Source organism: Talpa europaea (genome assembly GCF_964194135.1).
Source record: "Talpa europaea genome assembly, chromosome: 6".
NCBI lineage: Eukaryota > Metazoa > Chordata > Mammalia > Eulipotyphla > Talpidae > Talpa > Talpa europaea.
The window spans coordinates 16,079,644-16,100,868 of NC_140072.1; the positions used below are offsets into that span (position 1 = coordinate 16,079,644).

The following is a 21,225-nucleotide window of genomic DNA, read 5'->3' on the forward strand; positions in this document are numbered from 1 at the left end:
TGGGGTGCAGGGTGCTTGCTCTGATCCCAGGCCTCCCAGACACACACTGACCTCTGTAGGGGTTAGTTCTCTGCCTGGTGGGGCTGTGGCAGCTTGATCACCTGCTCTGCTCTGTGCTCTTAACCTTTAACCTCCCACCCTAGGCTAGGGCTGCCTATCCTGTGGCAGTGGGGGAGTTAATCAGAGTCCTATCCAGAGCCAATGTTTTCATGACACTTATATTTCACGAATGATCGAAAGGATCAGCTTATAAAAGCAAGAGAGAGTTGAGGCTTTCAACTCCTCTGGGCCTTTTAAGACAACAGACTTATTATGTCCATGTGAATTTCCAGGAAGAAGCCTCTAATTAAAGCTTATTGCTTCTCAGCTGCCATTGGCTGGTGATGTGGCTTGTCCTTCCTGTTCATTAGAATAGAAGGGCGTCCTGGTGGGGCTGTAGCCTCATAGAACCTATGCCCACCTTCCGGCCCAACCCCCAGTGAACTTGGGGGGATCCCAGTGCTGCCAAGATGGCCCATCACCTCCTGCACGCATGTGACTTGGGATCTAGACAGGATATTGCACTGTGTTCTTGAAAGAAATAAGATGCTGGTCTACCAGTTGCATGAATGATTAATGAGGGCTAATTAGTCAATGTTTGTTAAGCATTTTATAGACACAAAATGCTGGCTAAGAGATAAATGAAGAAGCAGAAGCAGCAGAAACCAAAAGACTTTACATCCACCCAAATGCCGCTCATAGAATCCAGAGGCTTGGAGCCGAGGGAAGGATGGATTGATGGCAGGGACTTCTGGGCAGCCGCCCAGAACTGTCTCCCAGCATCTCCCCCCAAAACAAATCACAAGAAAGGCAAAATAAACTTCTACAAAAGCCATGCTGGCGGCACAACTTGAAGACAGAGTGCCAAAAATTTCAAAATAACCATGAGCCAAGAAAGGAAAAGCACTGTGTCCCAGCACAGCGTGCTCTGGCACACCAGCCTGTGCCCTGCAGCCTACCAGCAGCCCCCTGGGGCCACGCCACAGGCCTCCACTGCTTACGGGAATCAGAGCTCTGTCCTGGGCTCTGGGCACAAAGGAAGGAAAATGTCTCTAGGATCTTATGATAAAGGTTTAGCAGCCCTCATAGAAGCAAACAAACAAACAAAACAAAATAAAACAAACACTCACAAAGGTAAAACCAACTCTGAAATCCATTCTGTCCCTGGGAAAACTTAAGAAGTTTTAGGCCAATGCACAGGAGACTTTAAAATCCAGTATTTGGTTAGGGTGACCCTGGCCTGGAACTGTGATTTGGGAACTGAGTCCTTTTCTGCCTCACTTGGTAGGTTTGTGTCACACTGCTGTTCCCAATGTCACTTTGGGGTAACACCTGCCACCCCACCCACGTATTGCTTGCACAGAGAATACCTTTCCCTTAGCTCCAGCTTTCTAGTGGGTGATCCCAGGCCTGGCTGTGCCTCCTTCTGTTACCCATGTTCCTCTGTTCCCTTGGAGTGGGTCTTTACCAACATCCCCTCTGATGGCTCCAAATGGCATAAAAGGGTGAAGTCACTCAGAATCTGGGATCCATGCTTTATCTTAAATTTTGTGTGTTATTTGTGTGCCAATATAGAGCCTTGCTACTTTTAACATAACAGTGTTCCTCTCTTTCAAACTTCTGGTAAAACTGAAGCTCTGGAAAGACACACCATGTCGATTCTGTGAGTCTGTACATTCCCAGTACACCAGACACATCCATAAGGTTCAAGCATCCAAGTGTGAAGCCCTCCCTAGTCCCAGTATATCCCAAGCCACTTGTTGGATTCTGGCCACTTCCAATTAGCCCACAGTGAAACGCCTTCATCCAGTTCCTGTGTAGACCAAGCTGTGTAGACGAGGCTCTGCAGACAACACAGAAAGCCTGAGCTAGCCCTGCAGGGCAGGGCACTGAGAGCAGAATCACCCCATCTCTCCTCCATGGGTCATCCTCACCCTGCATTGTGTCCTGATGTGTACAATTCACTGTTGGGCCAGTTTTTCTTGGGAACTCACTCCCATTGCTGCTACCGTGGTTAATTAACAATTGCCAAGGCCACCAGGTCAACACCATCATGATATATATACTCTCTGGACTTGGAAAGGGGTAGAAGTCAGGTCTGCTTGATTTCCTGTTAGGTTCCAGGCCCTATGTCACTTAGGGCACACACGCCATCATAGTTTATCCTCATGAGGACCCTGTGCAGGTGCCACTGCCTTCATTTCACACCTGGCTTATTTAGTCCTAGAGGGCATAACGGGACAGAGCACCCAGACAACTCAGAACTCAAGTCCTTGTTTTTCTTACGAAAATCCTACCTCTTGCATTTCTTTCTATTGCATCCTTTGGCCCATTTCACTCATTATAGCCTCTATCAAAGAATGAAAGAAACAGAGAGTAGATGAGGTTGGAAAGTATGAATTCTGCTGTCAATGGTTTTGGGAAGATGGAGAGGGTGTGGGAGGCATGGTAGATTGAAACCTCTGTCTAAACTGACATTTCTCTTATCATCTCTGGAATTAATTTATCCGGGTCCACACGGCTCACCTTACAGCCACAGATTTTAAGGAATCACTACTACAGAGGGCACTTAGGGAACTAAGAGGGAATACAGCTTCACCAAGGCCCTCATTCATCACCAGCTGGAACGTCAGTCTCATTAATAACTGGGGCTTAATCCTCCACATTCAAAGAGACTCCCATTACCCAAAACAATAATTTTTTTAATTACCCAGGCAGAGTGGCGACTGCATATTAAATACTAAGGATGATTTAAAACTAATAAATACTTTTGGAAATTCCTTGGACATTTTAATGAATTAAAAGTTATGAAATATTTATAAGCAGTAACAACACCATTTAGTACCATTAATAAAATAAATACATTAGTCAGAGAATAAAATTCATTATCATTTTACTACTAGACATTGATGTCAATGACTGAATATTGCTCCAAATTACTTGTAAAATGGACCAATTATTTTAGTGTGATTAATCTTTTCAATTATTTCTTTTATGTAGTTGTAATTTGAAAGCAATTTTCTTCTGGGAGTACAATGACCTCAGCACACTGGTTCCTTATTTATTTATATTTAAAAATCTTTGGTATCTGACCCTATTTCCAGGCAACCTTTATCAGTCGAATATGGAAAATAGTCGCCCAAACAACATTTTTGTTCCTAAGCGTTCTTAAGGCATTTTTGATTGGCTATAGCAGTGATTATGAAAAAGCCCTTCCAGAGGGAGGCCGTGTCTGCCAGAAGCGGCATCCATCAGCGGGGATCGGGTGTCCAGCAAAGTACTTCCCTGTCCCCATAAGCCTTGCTAGCTGAGGCTCTGGCTGTTGGCCACAGAGTGAGCAACCTGTCAAAGATCATGCCATTCACAGTAACAGGAAGGGATCATGCTCAGTGAAATAAACCAGAAAGAAAAAGAAAGATATCGAATGGTTCACTTCTAGGAGGAATGCAGAGGAGCCAAATAAGGGATCAGGAAAAAAAAATAACTATAATAAAGTAAAAATCAAAATCAACAGGCATCCACAGACCAGAGATATTCTATAGGGATGGAGGAGGGAGTAGGACCAGGGCAGGGGTGGGAAGAGCACAAGGGACTATGGTGCTGGTGCACGGGTGAATTGATGGTAGGAATTGCACGGGGAAATCATACATTGTACAAAAATGAAGGATGATGTAATAAATATATATATAAAAAAAAAAGAAGAACAGGCAGGCTGGACCCTGGCCTCCAGCCAGCCCCAGGGGATCGAGAAGTCCTACTCTTTCTATTGGCACAGAGGAGTGTGTGTACCCGGCCCCATAGGGGTAAGGAACAAAGGCATAGACAGTGCAGGAAGAAAAGTCTCTTATATTGGAAGTACATCTGGGCTATCGGAGTCACAACTGGAAATCAGGCAGCCTCTCCCCCAGCTCGGGTTCAGACAGGGGGCAGATGGAAAGCAGAAGAGGGCAGGGTGAAGCTGCCAACACACCTGGGTAGCCCTGGATAATTATTCAGTCCTGCTTCCAGAATGAGGGCCCTCAGCTCACTCAAGGGACCCAGGAGAGAGAGGGTGATGGCATTTACTGTGCCAAGCGCCATGGTGGGGGTGCCACACACACCATCAGTTTTAATTGCCTGGTGAACCTTTAATTATGTGTTGTTAGTCATGTCTACTGATGAGTTAACCAAAAATCACAGATTTTTAAAAAACTGCTGTGCTCAAAAGAATAGAAAGTGATGGAGTTTGTTCTGTCTGATTCCAGAGCCTGCAATCTCTCTCCTACCTTGTCATAAGAAAGCCTTTATTCAGTGCTTACCGTGAGAAAAGCACTGTCTGTTGCTAATTGGGATACAGAATTTGAAAAAAAAGGCAGTCTTTGATGCTAGGGACTTAGTAGCTACTGAGCAAGACAAATGCTTAATGCTGGAAAGAAGTAGACCATTCTAAAATAGAAATACGTGAAAACATAACTCTGAGCTGAGACTTCCTGGAGAAAATAGTATTTGAGCTGAGATATGAAAGAAGTGCAGGATCTGACAGACAAAGATTGAGAGGGGTAAGAAGGGACGGTCCTGATCTGGGGACCTTGCTGGGACATGAACTTGAGTTGGGTTGTGTTGGGGGGAATGTGAGAGGTCTCAGCAGCTAGATGAAACCATTATATTAATGCTGACTTTTTAAATATACAGTCCACAGAAAAATGAATGGCAGGATGTTTCAGAAGTAGGGAGTACAGAAGAAGAGGGTTTTGAACTCGGGGTTCACTCTCCACCTAGAGAATGCAACGGCAATGAAAGGAGAGGCCAGACTGTTCTGAGTATATCCACCACCACAGAGCTGACCCTGTCCCTTGCAGTGGCTGACCCAGCGATGGTCACCTTGGTGCCCGGCTCAGCGTGGCACTGCCATGGCTCTCCTCACCTGCGCAGCATTTGCTCATCATTAACCAGGAGGCTTCAGACAGGCCTATTTGCCTCTGTGACTAGTGACTTCCGCTGGGCAGCAGCCAGGGAGCGGCTTCACTTTAAAAGGCTCTGTGGACATCTGAGACTTGAGAGGTCAGGCAGCTCTGGTCATCCTCTGCAGGGCACCCCACCACCATCTTCTCATCTCACCTCCACAAATATGGTCAATTTGGGGACACCCACTGCTCTATTGTTATTCCTCTCTTAAATTAAAAAAAAAAAGTGATAATTGCTGAAGAGAGTGGAATGTCCCTTCTGATCTGGCTAATCTATGCAAAGTCAGAGGGGGAGAGAGGAGTTTCACGCCCTGACACTCCTTCAGCGCTTTCTGCAGTCTTTCTGAGAGGGCCACAAGGAAACTAGTTTGGGGAAGACATTTGTACAAATGGAGCACTTACTGAGTACCTCTGGTGCAAATTAAATGCAAGCCAGAGATGTTCTTTGTTTTTGTGCAAAGTACAATGGAGATCTTGAAGTCACCTTACCAACAGCCAGGCTCAGACAAAAGCACCAAGTTGTCATCAGTGCCAGGAAGCCCTCAGCTTAGTGCGTACTCAGGAAATCTCTGTTGAATGAATGCGTGCATGCACGGCCGGTTGGGTGGCCTCCTCGGCCATGTGAAGCACTTTCTGCAGCAGCCCCAGACATTGTGCCACATTGCCTCTGTTTTACAAGGGTCCTGCTGTGGTGCTGCTTGCTACTGAAACAGAAAATGCCCGCTGGAGCCTGGCTGCCAGGATCACATGAGGCAAACCCTTATTTAACCCAGCTGGATTTCAGAGCCTATTCCAGAGGCTGACTGTTCCCACATGGCTGGCCAAAGAGTACAAGCTGTTTGTTCAGCATCTCTTTCTTCCTGCCCCTCTTGAACCAAGCAGGACATCCTGCACAGCCCCGTGCTGTCTTGGTGAGGCCGAAGGAGACACTGGTGTCAGGCTGGGCGGTGCTGCATATTTTTTATTGGAAACATTTGTACTGGCTCCATACCCACCTCCCACTTCAAAGCCAGGACCCAGTTTATTTTGTGAAAATGGTGCATATTCTAATACTATGGCCTTATGTTTTGTTTTATTGTTTAAGGAAGGTATGGTTAGTACAACTATGTTTGGCTTTTCACCTTTTAAGTACAGAATCAGAGGATCAAAAAGCTGGAGTTTACAGGAGAATTGAAAAGCAGACTGTCCAGTGGTTTGCAATTGTATTTCATGAAATCCAGCTTGGGTTGGGGGTCAAAGGCAATGCAGCAGGTGGGTTCTGGGCCCCGATCCCTCGCATCTGCTGGGCAGCTCTGTGAGTCTAAATTTACACACTGGACTTATTTTTTTAAAAAAAGAAAAAGATTTATTTTGGGCCTCTCCGGTGGTGCAGCGGTTGAGTGCTGGGTTGCAAAGCTGCCTGCAGCCTCTACAGCGCCGGTTTGATCCCCGGCTGCCAGGTGAGGGTCCCACATGGCGCGCAGACCTCTCCTGCCGCCCACTGCTCCCCTCATCAGTCTGCCTGCTCTGCTCCCCGCTCTGGCTCTGGTGAATTCTCTCACCCTCCCACGCTTCTGACTGTACCCAGCGCTTGTATAAATAAATAAATAAATAAATAAATAAATAAATAAATATTAAAAAAAAAGATGGAGTTTAAAAAAAAAGATTTATTTTATTTATACAAGAGCTGGGGTACAGGCCAGAGGCACAGGAGGGTGAGAGGATTCACCAGAGACAGAGTGGGGAGCAGAACAGGCAGACAGACCGAAAGCACTGCTGAGGGGAGTAGTGGGTGAGACATGTGGGTATCTCCTTGGCCGGCTGGGAATTGAACCCACGCTGCAGAGGCTGCGGACAGCTTCACAGTGCTGCACTCAACCTGCTGCGCCACGGGGGAGGCCCACATACTAGATTTCTAAGTAAGACTTTTTTTGGATTAAGGGTTCAACCTCTAAAAATGTTTGAAGATCATGGGTCTATCTGAAGTGCCCTCACTTTAGGCCCAGAAACGTTAAGATAGCTGTACAGGCCCAGTTCTTTTGAGATGTTTTAAGATATCCAAGGGATTGCGGATGCCTTTAAAATCTTCTTCTCCTTTCCTGAGTAAGATGAACTAGTAAAATAACCCCTCATGGGTAATGTGAGAATTATACACCCTTTCTGCAGAATGGCTCAGAAGAGGTAGGTGAAGGAAAGTATCTCAATAGGGTAAAGGTAGATTAGAAGTAATCTTGGTAACATTACTCCTCGCTGAGAAATCTGTTACTGAGCTAAATGTGACTTCGGAAATTTCAGAGACAATTCCTGTAAGTTCAAGAAGGAGAGAGGGAACTATGGTGACCTGCAATAAAATATACTTAGGTCCATTCAGGAGCCATTTGTAAAACCTTTTTTTGGTGAATGTTCACAGAGGGTGGGGGGGTCCCACTGTTGGCCAGTGGGTGGTGGTATCCATAAACTGCCTTTGACCAGTCTCAGAAGGCAGAGGGAAACTGAATCAGTTTCTTAAAAGAACCCAAGAACTTGACAACCATAAGGAGGAAGCAGATGGCACATAGTAATTTCATGTGTTCAATCTCAAGGTAAATCTTTGAGTGTTTCTGCATTTAATTTCTACATGGTGCAGGAGGCAGATTAGATGCTTTCTGGGGTTCTTTCCAGCAATGACCTTCCACAGGGAACAGGAACATGTGGCAGCTGTAAGCTTGGAGGTTGGCGCACATGATCTCTGTTCCAATATCAGCTATGACGCTTTGGGTAAACTACTTAGGTCCCTGTGCCTCGATTTCCCTGGCAAGTGATGATAAGGATAAACATACCTCATACCTTGGAATCAGGATTAAATGAGTTAATATAAGTATGGCACTTAGAACAGGACCTAGTGTATAGAAAGTGCTAGATGAGTATTTGCCATAATCTTGATAAGTATTTGCAATAATGTCTATTTTAATGAGCTGCTCAGTTGCACACTGATTTTTCAAATCCTTTTAAGATCTAGTCCTGGCCCTCCTGACACGTGTTTTTCTATAAGCTTCTCTGAACACCAGTGGTTCCAATGAGTCTCCGCACAATCCCATTGCTCTAGGCTGTCTGCTGAACAAAGGTTTTGGTGAAATGGATGAAGCATCCCAGGGAGCCCAGTCCCGGTGTCTGTGGGTACTGATACCCTCTTGTCAGTGCTGAATACACAAGCTGCTCCTTTAAGATCGGGGGTGGGGGGGGTGGAGGGGGTGGGGGGTGGAGGGGGTGGGGAACCCCTTCCCTTCCAAGCAATTTCCCACGCTGCTACTTCCTTTTGGAAGTAAACTAGCAGGGTAATAGCCCAAAGCTATCTAAGCAGGGGCAGCATTTATCAATTGATTGATTAAGCAATCAGTCAGCAAGTATTTATGTGGTGTTTCTTATGTGTTTAGCATCGTGTTAACCGGCCCTGGGAGAAAATAAAAGAAATATAAGACAAGAAGGTCCCAAACCTCAAGTTAGGGTCCCAAAGTGATGAACTGGGAAATAATTACAAAATAGCTACTAAATTTAGATGCAGAGAGCAAAGTCTTGTGAGAAAAATTTCTGCAGCTGCAAATGACATTCTGGCAGGTTGGGGCCCCCAGCTGCAGCTTAAAGGATGAGCTGATGGAAGGCCTGAGACAGAGTATGCCATTCTGGGGAGGGGCCAGGAAACCAGGCTGACTAGAGGAACGGGGTGAGGGAGAACCTTCCACCGGGCAGATACATGGAGCCAGTTGGAAAGGATCTGGGACACCTGGCTGGGCAATGGGCCTTTCCTGGCAGGACTGAGCAGTGGGGAAACCTCTCTGTTGGAGTACAGCAGCTGACGTCAGTGCCAGTTCCGCCATCAACCAGCAGAGTGATCCCTGGTCCACCACTTTCCTGACCAGGGAACAAGTGAGGTGGTCTAGTCTAGTCCACATATTTTTCTGATGTCGGGGGGGGGGGGGTGTCAGAAGAAATACCGACACCTCACGAAAATGCTACAAAGAAGGGGTATTTGTGGGAGGTTTGTCTGGCAACGATAGAATATAAGGTAACCACAAAGTTAGAGTCTAGGCCTTGGCCATTTGAATGTAGGGGAAAGAGGAAGAGTTAAATTAACCTTAATTCTAAGGTTTCTTCTACAAACAGATGAAACACCAGCTCCTACACATTCCACTAAGGTGGTAGAATGCAGCAGACAGAAACACGGACTCCATGGTCAGGCTGACACTTGGGATTGAGTTTGGCTCAATCCCTTGAGGAAAACCTTTCCCTAACAGCAAGTTTCGAAACTTCTGTGAGCTTCAGTACCCCCATCTGTAAAATGAAGGTAAAAGGCAGGTAATAGTACCCGCTGATAGCTTCATTATAAAGCTTGTGTGAGGTAACTTAACACTTACCGAGGGACTGGCTCTTTGCCATTACGCGTGATCAGTGCTCCATAGATGTAGCTTTTATTGTTTATGAACCAAGCACCTGTTAAGTGTTACATACTGTGATAGGTGTCAGGGTTCAGAGAGGGAAGAGGCACAGCCTATGCCTTGATGATACCCATGGTGTAAAAATTGTCCCAATGTCCCCTATAACACCTCTTTGAATCAGCTAAAATGGTACCTTCTTCATGTGGGTCATGGGAGACCTGTAGAGCTTTAGAGAGGTATTTCACCTCATGCTCTGTGCCTTATCACGAGGGGGCCAAGTTACAATCAGAAAACAGGCGAGGCATCCTGCAGCTCTACCCACACCCTGGCTAGCGTGTGGATGGTCCTATTCACCACCACAGCCCCCACCCGAAGACAATTCTTCTCTTCCTTCCCCTTCATGATCTAAGGAAAGTAATGGCCTCAGAAAACAGAGATATTTATCAACATCACACAGGTTTTGAGCATGCCTCCAATATAACTCCTTCCCTTTAAATATGCGAGTACCATATTAGGATGTTTCTTGAGTTTGCAACTTGTCCAAACCAACTGATAAGTCACTGAATTGGTTCTGTGGTGGGAGGGTTTATAAAGTTCTCAGGAAACACTGGGAACACTTGCTATCTGTCTTATTCCTTACACATCTACACTGATCCCTTCACTTTCCTTCATGGCCACTGGGGTCCAAGATGGAGGAGTGCAGAGAACACCTGCTTCTCCAGGGAAACCATCTGTCCCAGGGCCTGGAGCCTCTGAAAGGAAGCTCGTTGAACCATGAGAACCTTCCAAGATCTCTTGGCCAATTCACCATCCCCAGGGAAACAGAGACAGCTTCTTTCCTCCCTCCTCTAAGAGAGTGTCCTGCTGGAAGAAACACTTTTGGAATCATTAGACAAAGTGAAGGGGTCGGCTCTCTTGGTTTCTTAAGGGCAGAAAAACAGACAAGAGTAGGTGTTTTAAACTCTGCAGCAGACTCACTGCAAGTGTAAAGGAAGCGACAGAGGAAGTATTTTGTAGGTGAGGGGAGTTGTGGGGGTAAGGGTAAGGGAGGAAAAATTTGCCCATCTGGGTGGGATTCTTGATTCAAAGGCACAAATTCTTTGCACTGGAGTATCTGGGCTGGACTTGAGATCGGGAGTTCTGTAGTGTTTTATTCCCTTCTCTTGACATTGCTCAAATGAGGTTAGGCCAATTCTGGAAACTGATACCTTCTCCCTGTCACATTCTGTTAACTGGCTCCACTTCAACAGATGGCCTTTTTTGAAAGGTACATAGACCCTTGACATCCGGGAGGATTGACGATGTCCAGAGACATTCACAAATCCCCAAGTCAGTGAGTGAGGATGCATTTGTACAAGCTCCTGGCTTTCTCCCAAACCACACGCTTCTTGTACATTGCCTCCCATCACAGGTTTAACCACCTTTTCAACTTCAGCTGAAATTCAATCCATCACATTATGGTGATTTTTCTTCCCCCCACATAAACTAGTATCAACTAAAGAAAAAACACTTTCTGAAAATCTTTGCAAGAGCGGCAATGAATGAAGAGGCACAGCAGCCTAAAGAGCTGGGTGGTTGGTGGCGGGGGGCAGAAGAGGGGGTGTCCAGACCAAAGGCACCCCCTCCCAGGTACCAGATCCCCAAGGCCTGGGATTTGAACCTGGGCCTCCACATGTAACTCACGCTATGTGTTATGGGTCTTCACAAACAGTCTAGATTGACTGACTGTTTAGGTCTAAGAGTGCCAGAAGCTTCCATCCTGTCCATACTTCATTCTCGGGCTTCTCAGCCCACTGATTCCAGGGCACAGGGGAGAGCCGCCTCCCAGTGAATCTCTGGGCAGAGGGAGGGATGACAGGAGAATAACAGTAATGAAAGAAACTTCTTGCTAATGAGTCTTCTAACTCAAGCCCATCTCCTGTCTGCTCTATATGTAGACAGCAATAATGGATGCTTGTAACCATGACCCTAGGCTTTCTGAAAAATCAAGGAAAGGCCAACCTTATGTATCTAATGCTGATCCATTTCATCCTGCTTACCAACCAGTCTTGAGGCAACATCTAATGAAAGGCACATATAGTATATAATCTTGAAGATAGGATTAGAAGATCAAGAACTGAGAAAATAAGCTTATCACAAAAATACAGAGATAATTGTTGTTATTGAGTATTGCACTTAATGTAGAGTTTTCGGGCAACAAAGGCAGAAAGGAAAAAACTAAAAAAATTATTCTTCAGATGAGAGATGTCTTCTTTGGTAATAAATCTTGAAATAAATTCATAATGCAGGAACTTAACCAAAAGAAATTCAATGATATAGTGGTTTTTACAAAATAGGTGAAAATTTTTGCATATAACCATTTTCCATGCTACCTCTTAATAACAGCCTAAATCAAATAATTAAAAATGCATAACTGTAAATTTTGCCTCAAGGTAAAAAAAAAATAATAATCATTAGCAAGTCGGCAATGTAAAGAGTGGGTAGAGATATAGGTGAAATTTCTCCCATAAAAGTGGAAGAAAGTTGATGGTTGTTGAAATAGGGTGCGGCTATATTCTGTTTGTATACATTTGAAAAATTTTCACAATTAAAAAGATAACAAAAACTATCTGGCAGTCAGGTAAGTTAATCTAATTGTTAGCTAACAATGGCTATATTCTAATTGATAAAATTTAGTTAATTGATAAAATTTTAAGTTAAATAGATAGATAGCTATACTTAGTCTTTGAAAACTGACCAGCTGGGGAACATGGAACATGGGGAATAGTCAGAGTCAGCCCCAAAGCACTACCGGGTTTTCTATGTGTGTGCTCATCCCACCTAATGATGGCAATAAGGTTACTGACACACTCATAACCCCCACCCAGGGGTGGAGGGGAAGTCCAGATTCAAGTTACCTTCACTGCAGTTCTTCAGGGCAAAGAAGTCCACTGCAGACAAGCTTCGGTTTCCACTTGAGATGTATTCCAGGGCCACTCTGAAAGGGTTCTCTGGCCGCCCAATCCTTCCCTGCAGCACTGTCCACCTGGTTGCATGGAAAGCAGAAGGGAGAAGCAGAGGAAAACAGTGATGAGCAGTAGGCTTAACCTGAGGAGAGGTCCTGCCTCTCTGGTGACATCAGGGCCCACATTCTTCATGGGCCCCAATGTGTGCCTACGTGGCTCTGAGGACAGTGACCTAAGAGCAACATACAAACATTTCTTTCCATCTTGTCTAGTTAACTCAGAGACCCAATCCTCCTACCCACTGTGGGCACCCATGATTCTTTTATCACACTTTTTAAAAAAAGATTTATTTATTTATACAAGAACTGGGGTACAGTCAGAGGTGTGGGAGGGTGAGAGAATTCACCAGAGACAGAGCAGGGAGCAGAACAGGCATATGGACTGGACTGAAGACACTGCTGAGGGAAGCAGCAGGCGCCTGACAGGAGAGGTCTGCTGCATCATGTGCGTTTCTCCCTGGCTGGCCGGGAATCGAACCTGCACTGAAGAGGCTGTGGACAGCTTCACAGTGCGGAGCTCAACTAGCTGCACCACCAGGGAGGCCCTATCACACTCTTTTTGGGCAATTGCATATTTTTGGGCTATTGCAGTAGTTAGTCTTACAAAAGGAATATATACACTTGAGAAAACCTGGTAGCAGAGTGAAGGAATAGTCTTCAAAAGCACTTATCAGTGTATTTGTAATTGTCTCTGGAAAGAATGCTTGGATTTGGGAATTTTATCTGATACCAAAGTCTCAGAACCCTTAGGTTTGCTATATAGTTACTTAAAGGAAGCTAGCAAGGGTTATTTATTTACTGAACGAAAATTAAAGTGCACTGAAGCATGTATTTTGGGGTAAAAGGTAGCTAAGATTGACATGGACTCTGCAAAAAGGTGCAAACAGAAGAAGAAGGAAGCAGGTCAAATGGTTAGCTCTGCACCCCTCTATAATCAAGGACACTGACACCACTGGAGAACAGAGAATAAGCTAAATGAACACTTTTACACCTCCCTCAGGCTATTAACCTCTTGCAACAGCCTCCTGTCACTGATTGGAACATCAAATTTACTTTCCAATATTGATTCATGCTTAAAAAATATATGTACATACATACATACATACATACATACATACATACATATATACATAAACATAAAGTTATTTTGACAATTACAATTTTATTTGGACAATGGAAATGACCTGGGCTCTTTCATAATTTTGCTTTAGTTTTAAAGAAAAACAGATTAAGAGGTATAGTTTATATACAGTAAATTGCATGTACTAAAGATGTGCAACCTGATGAATTAAAATGTACACATTGATGAGCTTTGGCATAGATACGCATCTGGGAACTGGCCACATGTTTCCTACTGCCTTACCTTTAGGTTGGGCTTAGGTACAGCAGTATAAGTGCTAAGGAATTGAGGGAAAGACTAGCTCTGCCTTAAAAAAAATATATTTTATGCCTCCGTCTCCCAAGTATAAAATGGCATTTACTACAAGAAATGTTAAAAATCCAACAATTGAGGAAAGGTGGCAAAGGGAAGTAAAAGTCACCCAGAAGCTCATTATCCAGAGATAAGCATGGCCAACACCTTGGTGAATGGCCTTTCGGTAGCAATTTTACATAAATGAGACCATCCTACAGGTGCTTTCTGTGACTGCACTTCCCAGTCAATGATATGTCAGAGACAGTAAATATAGATTACAGGATCATTCCAGTGATTGCATTTTAGTGATTTGTGCATTGCTCCTGGTTTTTCCTCTTGATGATCCTCCTGAGGCTAACCAACCCTGCGCACTTATTATACACCACCAGAGGACAAATTCTTAGGCCCCAAGTCAGAATGCCTGTGCATGTGCATTTGAAACTCGGAGGCACACTGTCATTCCTCTAGCAGTGAACCAGAAACCCTATTTCTCCATTTGTTGGCTAAGCCTGGATCGCGCCCATCTTTGGAAAAGTTTTCCATCTTTGCTAACTTTTGGTGATGAAGGCATTGCCTAGAGCAACCAGTCATCTTGCAGGGGGATGCTCGTGGAGAGCAATTTTTTTTAAAGATTTATTTATTCATTTATTCATTTATCCATTTATTTATTTATTTATTTATTTATTTATTTATTTATTTATTTATTTATTTATTTATACAAGCACTGGGTACAGTCAGAAGCGTGGGAGGGTGAGAGAATTCACCAGAGCCAGAGCGGGGAGCAGAGCAGGCAGAAGGACTGAAGTACACTGCTGAGGGGAGCAGCGGGCGGAAGGAGAGGTCTGCGTGCCATGTGGGACCCTCCTCTGGTGGCCGGGGAGCAGCAGGGGATCGAACCGGCGCTGCAGAGGCCACGGGCAGCTTCACAACCCAGCGCTCAACCGCTGCGCCACCGGGGAGGCCCTTAGAGAGCAATTTTGAGTCTCTTGTCCCACCCTGTTGCTGGGCAGGTGGTGGGAGTCTGTTGAGTAAGGAAGGTAGTTTTGTTCCCTTTCTATGTTCTTCTGTAGTTAATTCAGATCACTGGAGCCATTGGCTCAGCCATTTAATAAAAGTGTGTTAAATTTCCCCACAATAGATGTTGTAGAGGGGTTATTGCTGTTGTAAAGTTTGTTCTCTGCTACTGCACCCAGCAGGATTTCTATCCAAAATAAAACCAGTGCAATTGAATAAAGAAAAGGAAGTCTTTCGGTTTAAATGCAGGACTGTCAAAGAAAGAAATGTTTGAAAAGAAAAAGTAAATGAGAGGTTCTTAAGGGAAAAAACAAACAAACAAAGAGCAGAATTTTTCTTGTTCTTCTGAAAAATAAAGGACCCTATTTTTGAGGGAAGATGGTGATGAAAGGCATGACTATTCATATCCTGCCAAACTTGCAGCTCTGCGCTGAGGAGTGATGGATTTTCAGCCCAGGTACACAGTGGCCCCTGACAATGATTTCCATTTCTATATTGGCACTAGCCCTCTGGATAAATGTGTCAAGAGTTTTAGGAATTAGTTTCTGAGTTACTGATGCAATAACTTGTGCCTGAAACTCTCTGGCCTCCCATAGTTTACTGCTGCAACTTTAATAACTTTCAGAGCAGTTGCCAAACATGTATTTTATAACCGGGGAAGTTGGGACTGGAAAGGGGCAAGATTATACGTGGGGTCAGGTTTGTTTAAAAGGCAACCCAAACAAATCCTAGCTCCATTTTCCTTGCTTCCCTCCCAGTGGTCATGAAACGGGCTCACTTGGGTCTTGTTCTCCTTTGTGGCTGATGGCAACTTTTCTTGCGCTTGCAGCGGGGAAGGTTATGTTCTGACCTCAAGTCTCCCAGAAACAAATGTGCAACTGTATCCGCATGCTGGGGTTTGTGGCCTCCTTAGCACTGGTGCTTCAGTCAATCAAATTGACAGTGTGGGGAATCCATCTGGACTTTGGCAAGCCAGAGGGACTGCATGGACAGCCTGCCACCATCCATTATCTCCCAGTTGTCTCTCTGGAGTGCTCTCCTTCCAGTTCTGGCTCTGTCTCTCACTTGGCTGATGACTTTGAACAAGGCACTTTGCTCAGAATGCCTGAAATTTTGGACACTTTCTGATCAACTGTATTCTTAAGTAGAGGAAGCAGCTCCAACTTTGGATGATTTGCAGAGGATAAAAATGACCACACATTTTTGCTGAGTGGCTATAACAAAACGAATAAGTCAGAGTCCATCCAAAGTAGTAGGAGAATTGGTTTGTGAAAATTAGGGTCCATTTCTGACCCATACAAAAAACACTCAACTGGGAACTGAATCTCAGATTCTGAGTCTACCTCTGCATGGGCTAGAGTAAGTTACTGTACCTTCTTGAGTTTTAGTGTCTTCATTAGCAAAATGTGGGTATTAAATTAAAAGTTCTCCAAGGTCCCATACTGATCTGATGCCTAGACATTTTTAGCAAACTGCAGGAGTCCTGAAGACAAAATGCTTACTTTATGAAACCCCTGAGCTGCCATGTACAGAAGGTGGAAGAAGTGATTAATCAAAGAAGCACAGACTTATTTTTGCACAGAGGCCCAGTCCTACTCCTTTAGAGAAATAGAGAGTAGCCTAAGGTGACACAATTGGTTTAACCTTACAGATCCAAGGTTAAAATCAAGTATTTTATTGCTCTAGAATGAGAGACAATGTAACCCATGGATCATTCTGCATATTCAGTGCATTTCATATCACTAGAATCAGAGAGATAGAGAAGGATACGTTTACAGAACCTGGCTAGAGGGATCACCAGTCTGGGTTTTAAAGATAGACAAGCCAGACAGACAGTGAAATAGAGTGTCAGAAAATGCACACATAAAACAAAAACTCAAGAGAAGCTCTGACATGGAGGAAAAAAGAATCTCTAAAGTTCCCACCGCTCCATACCAGGTTAGTCTCTACATGTTTGAAGGAAACTGACGGGCACGTCTGATATGAACCAAGCAACTGATGAGATTGAAGAGTTGGCAGCTCTGACTCAGGAGGATGAAGGCACCAAGTTATTTTAAGCCCAGAATAATGGTAACATTTTTTGATAGCACATGAAGGCAGTAGATGGCAGCTGATGAGACAGAGAGATGTGTATTACTTTGTTGCTGTGTGATATTCCAGTAGGCTTCATTTGACACAGGGCTGGCTCACAGAAGTGAGCTCTCAAACCATACATGCCATGCATGTTTCTAAGAGGGTTTTAGGTATTACAGTATCTCCAGGCCTAGTTCTCAGTTCCAGCATCTACTAGCTAAGTAACATTCTTTGATTTTAAGCTAATGCTTAGCTCTCTAAACAGTTATGAAACTTTGTGAGAAGGATGTGTACAAAATAATATCCTTATTGGAAACTCAAAAGCAGGAACTATTCATCCAGAAGACTCTGCGGTCTCCATGGAATGGTGCTGTTTCAGGAAACCACCTGCATCTCAACTCATTTATGAGATTAAAGATTGAGAGAAATGTAGGTAAACAAAGACAAGGAAAACACTTGCAATTTATGAAGAGCAGTCACCTTAGACAGCCAGCTATTACAGGCCACTGCAGCACAAGTTCAATACCTGGCCAGGGAGCAACCCACATGGCGCAGCAGACCTCTCCTGTCTGGTCCTCTGCTCCCCTCATCAGTGTATTTCAGTAGATCTGCCTGTTCTGCTTCTTATTCACTCTCTGGTGAATCCTCTCACCCACCCCTCACCTCTGGCTTACACCCCAGTTCTTGTATGTATAAATAAAGAAATCTTTAAAAAAATGAATAGCAGTCACCTTATTAGTGTAAACCAGAAAAATTTCTTAATTAGAGGGATCTTCATATGTTATGTACAACCCAAAGAAATTATGTTAAAACACCCTTTGTGGAAAACACTCCATATAGAAATACATTAGGATTGAGTCATGACATTAGATGAAGACTCAGCTCAGAATCCCCCAAAGACCCCATCTCACTTACAGAAAGTCTCTTATTTGTCTTTGCATCTTCCTACATACAGCATGTGAAAAATGCCTTGTGTCCAGAACTTAAAGTTTGTTGAGCTGAAGTTCATTTCTCATATATTTATTGGTGCACTGTAGCAACATTAGATAAACTATTAAATGCTCTGGGGACCCTAGGGGCTTAGGATTTTGCTTTGTACTACAGATTAGTGAGGTCAGTAAAGTAGGTATCAAAGTTTAGAGTGAGCTGCAGTACTGGGAGCTAAGTGAGTAGCACAGACACTATGTGCTATGGAAGCACCAAGGGCAAAGCCATGTCTCAGAGCGGCGCTCTGAGGAGAGTATGCTCAGGAGACTGTGGCTTGAGAAGGGCTACAAAGCGGGGAAGGAACTGGAAAAAGGGCAATGTAGAAAGAGTCTAACATGGACATGTGAGCAGAGACCATACAGACTGTTCAGAGAATAGGTGGCCCCAAGTGCAGGAGTCAATGTATTTCATTGGCCCCTACAGGAAGAAGGTCCTCTGTGTCCACTCTCCCTTCAACCTCCTTAAAGCCAAGAAGGTGGGTCATTCCTCATTATGTCTTCCCTGAATGAGAGAACAAGAGCAAGAAAGCTTTATGTTAAATCAGACAAGATTCTGGCATTCTTGGCCAACATTCATATTGCTATGGAGCTAAGTTAATCTGAAAGTTCTTGTTAGTTCCTTATCATTAGCTGATGTTCATTCAAATGATAATGATGCTCTCCTGTTAGAGGGAAATTAGGCACTGGGAAGTTTGGGGGTTGAGGAAAGTTTGAGGGTTGGCTCTTTCCATAGCTCTTGGCTCCCTACTTGCCAATAAACCTCTTCATTAAAGGGGTGTGGCCATGGGAAACAGTCATTAGATTAGGTCTTGTCTATCAACCTAGAATCCAAAGAAGGAATCAGAGAATTATTGTAGTTGAGATGAAGGGGATCTGAGTGCTTAATGAGGAAGGTCCATCTGTTGTATAAAATGTTTCTACCATGCAGTTCAATCTTGAAGGATGTCAACATGAAAATTACAACAGCAGCGATTCCAATAATAACAGCAGCATTAATAATATAACTGAGAACACAGTTTACATTTATGGAAGGCCTACTGTACACTCTGCTTCCAGCTGAGTTTTAAATCCAGATTTGTGTGACTCTATAATCTTGGTGAACACCCGTTTCAACTGCCTTTTTGAGTTCCCTGAGGTTAGAAACTGTCTTCCTGAGGCTTTGTTTCAACTTCTGATCCTGGTGAACACAGTTAGGAACCTGAATCTAGAAGATGTGGTCATAGTTGTGTTCTATGGTGCCCACAAGAGCCAGATCATGCTGGTGGCACTCACCCCCTTGCCAGGACTGACAAACACATGGGTTAGGTTGAGGATGATAGAAACCACAGAAATTAAACAACCAGCCACGTTACAGATCAGGCACAGGATCATATCACTGAGTATAACACTGCCAAAGCTCAGGCCACCCTGCTGAGACCTTCTCTTGACAAGTGTCTGGGTGTGGGTGTGAAGGAGTGAAGACTGCTTAGTGACAAGGAACTGAGCCTTGGGAATTTGTCTAGATCAATATGGCCAAAAAAAAAAAAAAAAAAAAAAAGCCAACTGTGCTTCTCTCCCTAATCTTATCTTAAAGGAAAAAAACACATATAACTTTCAAGTTTTCTTAAAATATACCTTATAGTAATGCTGCTGCAAATATAAACCATTCAGCACTATTTTTTATTGTTTCCATTAAATCAGCCTGCATTTAAAGCATTTTTATGGGCGATAGCAGGGAGAAAAATGCCAGATCAATGTAAATTTTAGTGTGGAGTCCTTTGTTGCTAGTTAATTTTCTGTAATAATAATAATACTTGGTATGTGGCACGAGGTCTTCCATCCAAGTGGCCTTGGCTTTGTTACTCCCTTGCCCTTCACAACTTCCCAGGAGTTAGCTGCATGTGCCCTGAGGAGAAGCAGATCTGGGTGGAACTGAAGGTGCAGGTTGATGCAAGATATGACTCCCTCTGCCTTAGGGGTCCTGGTCCCACCGGAGGGGAGTGGCAGGAGAAAAGTGGTGGTGAGATAGGGAGAGGCTGGCTGCCCATCGGTGGGCTCGGTTGAGACTTTAGCATTGGCAGCTGGAAATGGGTTTTGGTTTCAGCAGAGATATTATAAAGGTGACAGGGATCTGGAAGGTGACCTGGCTTTCCTGGGGTGCAGGTACTAACAAAGCGTCCCCAAATGCATTTCTCCTAATTCTTCTCTCATGCTTTTGAGAAAGGAAAAAAATGGCAAGGTCTTGGGCTCCTTTTCAGGCCTTTCCTTAGCTTCTTCCAACCTTCTCTTTCCCTTCCTTTCCCTTATTCCTTCCATCTCTCCCTTCCCTAATTATTCCCTTCCATCAAGAGAAACATATTCCGAGCACAAACTCTGCAGCCAGACTTCCATCTCAGTTCTGCTTCTCACTGACTATGGCCTCTGCTCAGCTATCTGACCTAATCTTTCAGTGCCCAGTTCTGTCATTAAGAAGTGGAGCTAATAACAGAATCTGATAGGAGTGTCAAGAAGACCACAGGGTCACTTAGCCAACATTCAACAGGCATGAGCTAATATTATGTTAGTGTTTCTTTTCTGTCCCCAAACCTTATCAGGAACGACCTTACAAGAAGGTGAAATAGGACCCTATGATGGGACACCACAGAACACCAAGATTTTCAGGATTCCTTCCATTCCATTGCTGTGGAGATGACAATCAAATGAGCAAATGCAGACACCCCAACACTGCACCAGGCCCTCGGTACATGTTATTCTTTGCATGTATTAATATATGTTCTCGCTCATCCCAGGGAGGACTTTAGCTATTTTCCTTTATCCAATTTAATTTCCACAATAAATGCATGTGACAGAGACTATCACCCCATTTCAAGCGAGAAAACTGAGACTCCAAGAGCTTATGGAATTTGACCTCGTAACACGTGGTAAGACATGGTAGGAACCAAAGATAATTTATCTTCAATGCTCTTGTGCACTTCACTATATTGCATTCAGGTTTAAATTTATGATAAATGTAACTAATGAGTTTTTTAGAAGAGCTTTGTTGGAGACTGGGAATGGCTGGCACTTGAAAAACAGTAGTGCTCAAAAAAGGATGCATTCAAGAAATATTTTGGTTTCTTCCCAGTGTTGCCCCAGGCTACCCTATTCTTTCCCTACTCAAGTTCTACATCATTATGATCCATGTTGGAATAAGCAGGTTTTGGGGAGGAGGCAACCTCCCTGATTTCTGCTGAGAAGTTTCTTTTTATTCATGTTATATACCAGACCAGGATAAGGGGTCTGAGAGTCAACTGCAGACCTAGTCCCTAAATCCTTGGGGGTCATAATGACAAACGCAAGAAAACATGAAAGCAGAAGATGTGTTGTTAACTGGCCTTCATGT

General features: G+C 44.0%; 1 protein-coding gene across 1 annotated transcript in view; it reads right to left on the reverse strand.

Annotated features, from left to right (window-relative positions):
• The window catches only part of ALK (ALK receptor tyrosine kinase), a gene marked incomplete at both ends in the record, with an annotated part of 599,018 nt that overhangs the window by 137,145 nt on the left and 440,648 nt on the right, over window positions 1-21,225 (reverse strand). Inside the window, one exon of the mRNA XM_084235715.1 lies at window positions 12,271-12,398. Within this exon, the coding sequence (XP_084091841.1) occupies window positions 12,271-12,398 (128 nt within the window). The remainder of the gene's footprint in view (window positions 1-12,270; window positions 12,399-21,225) is intronic.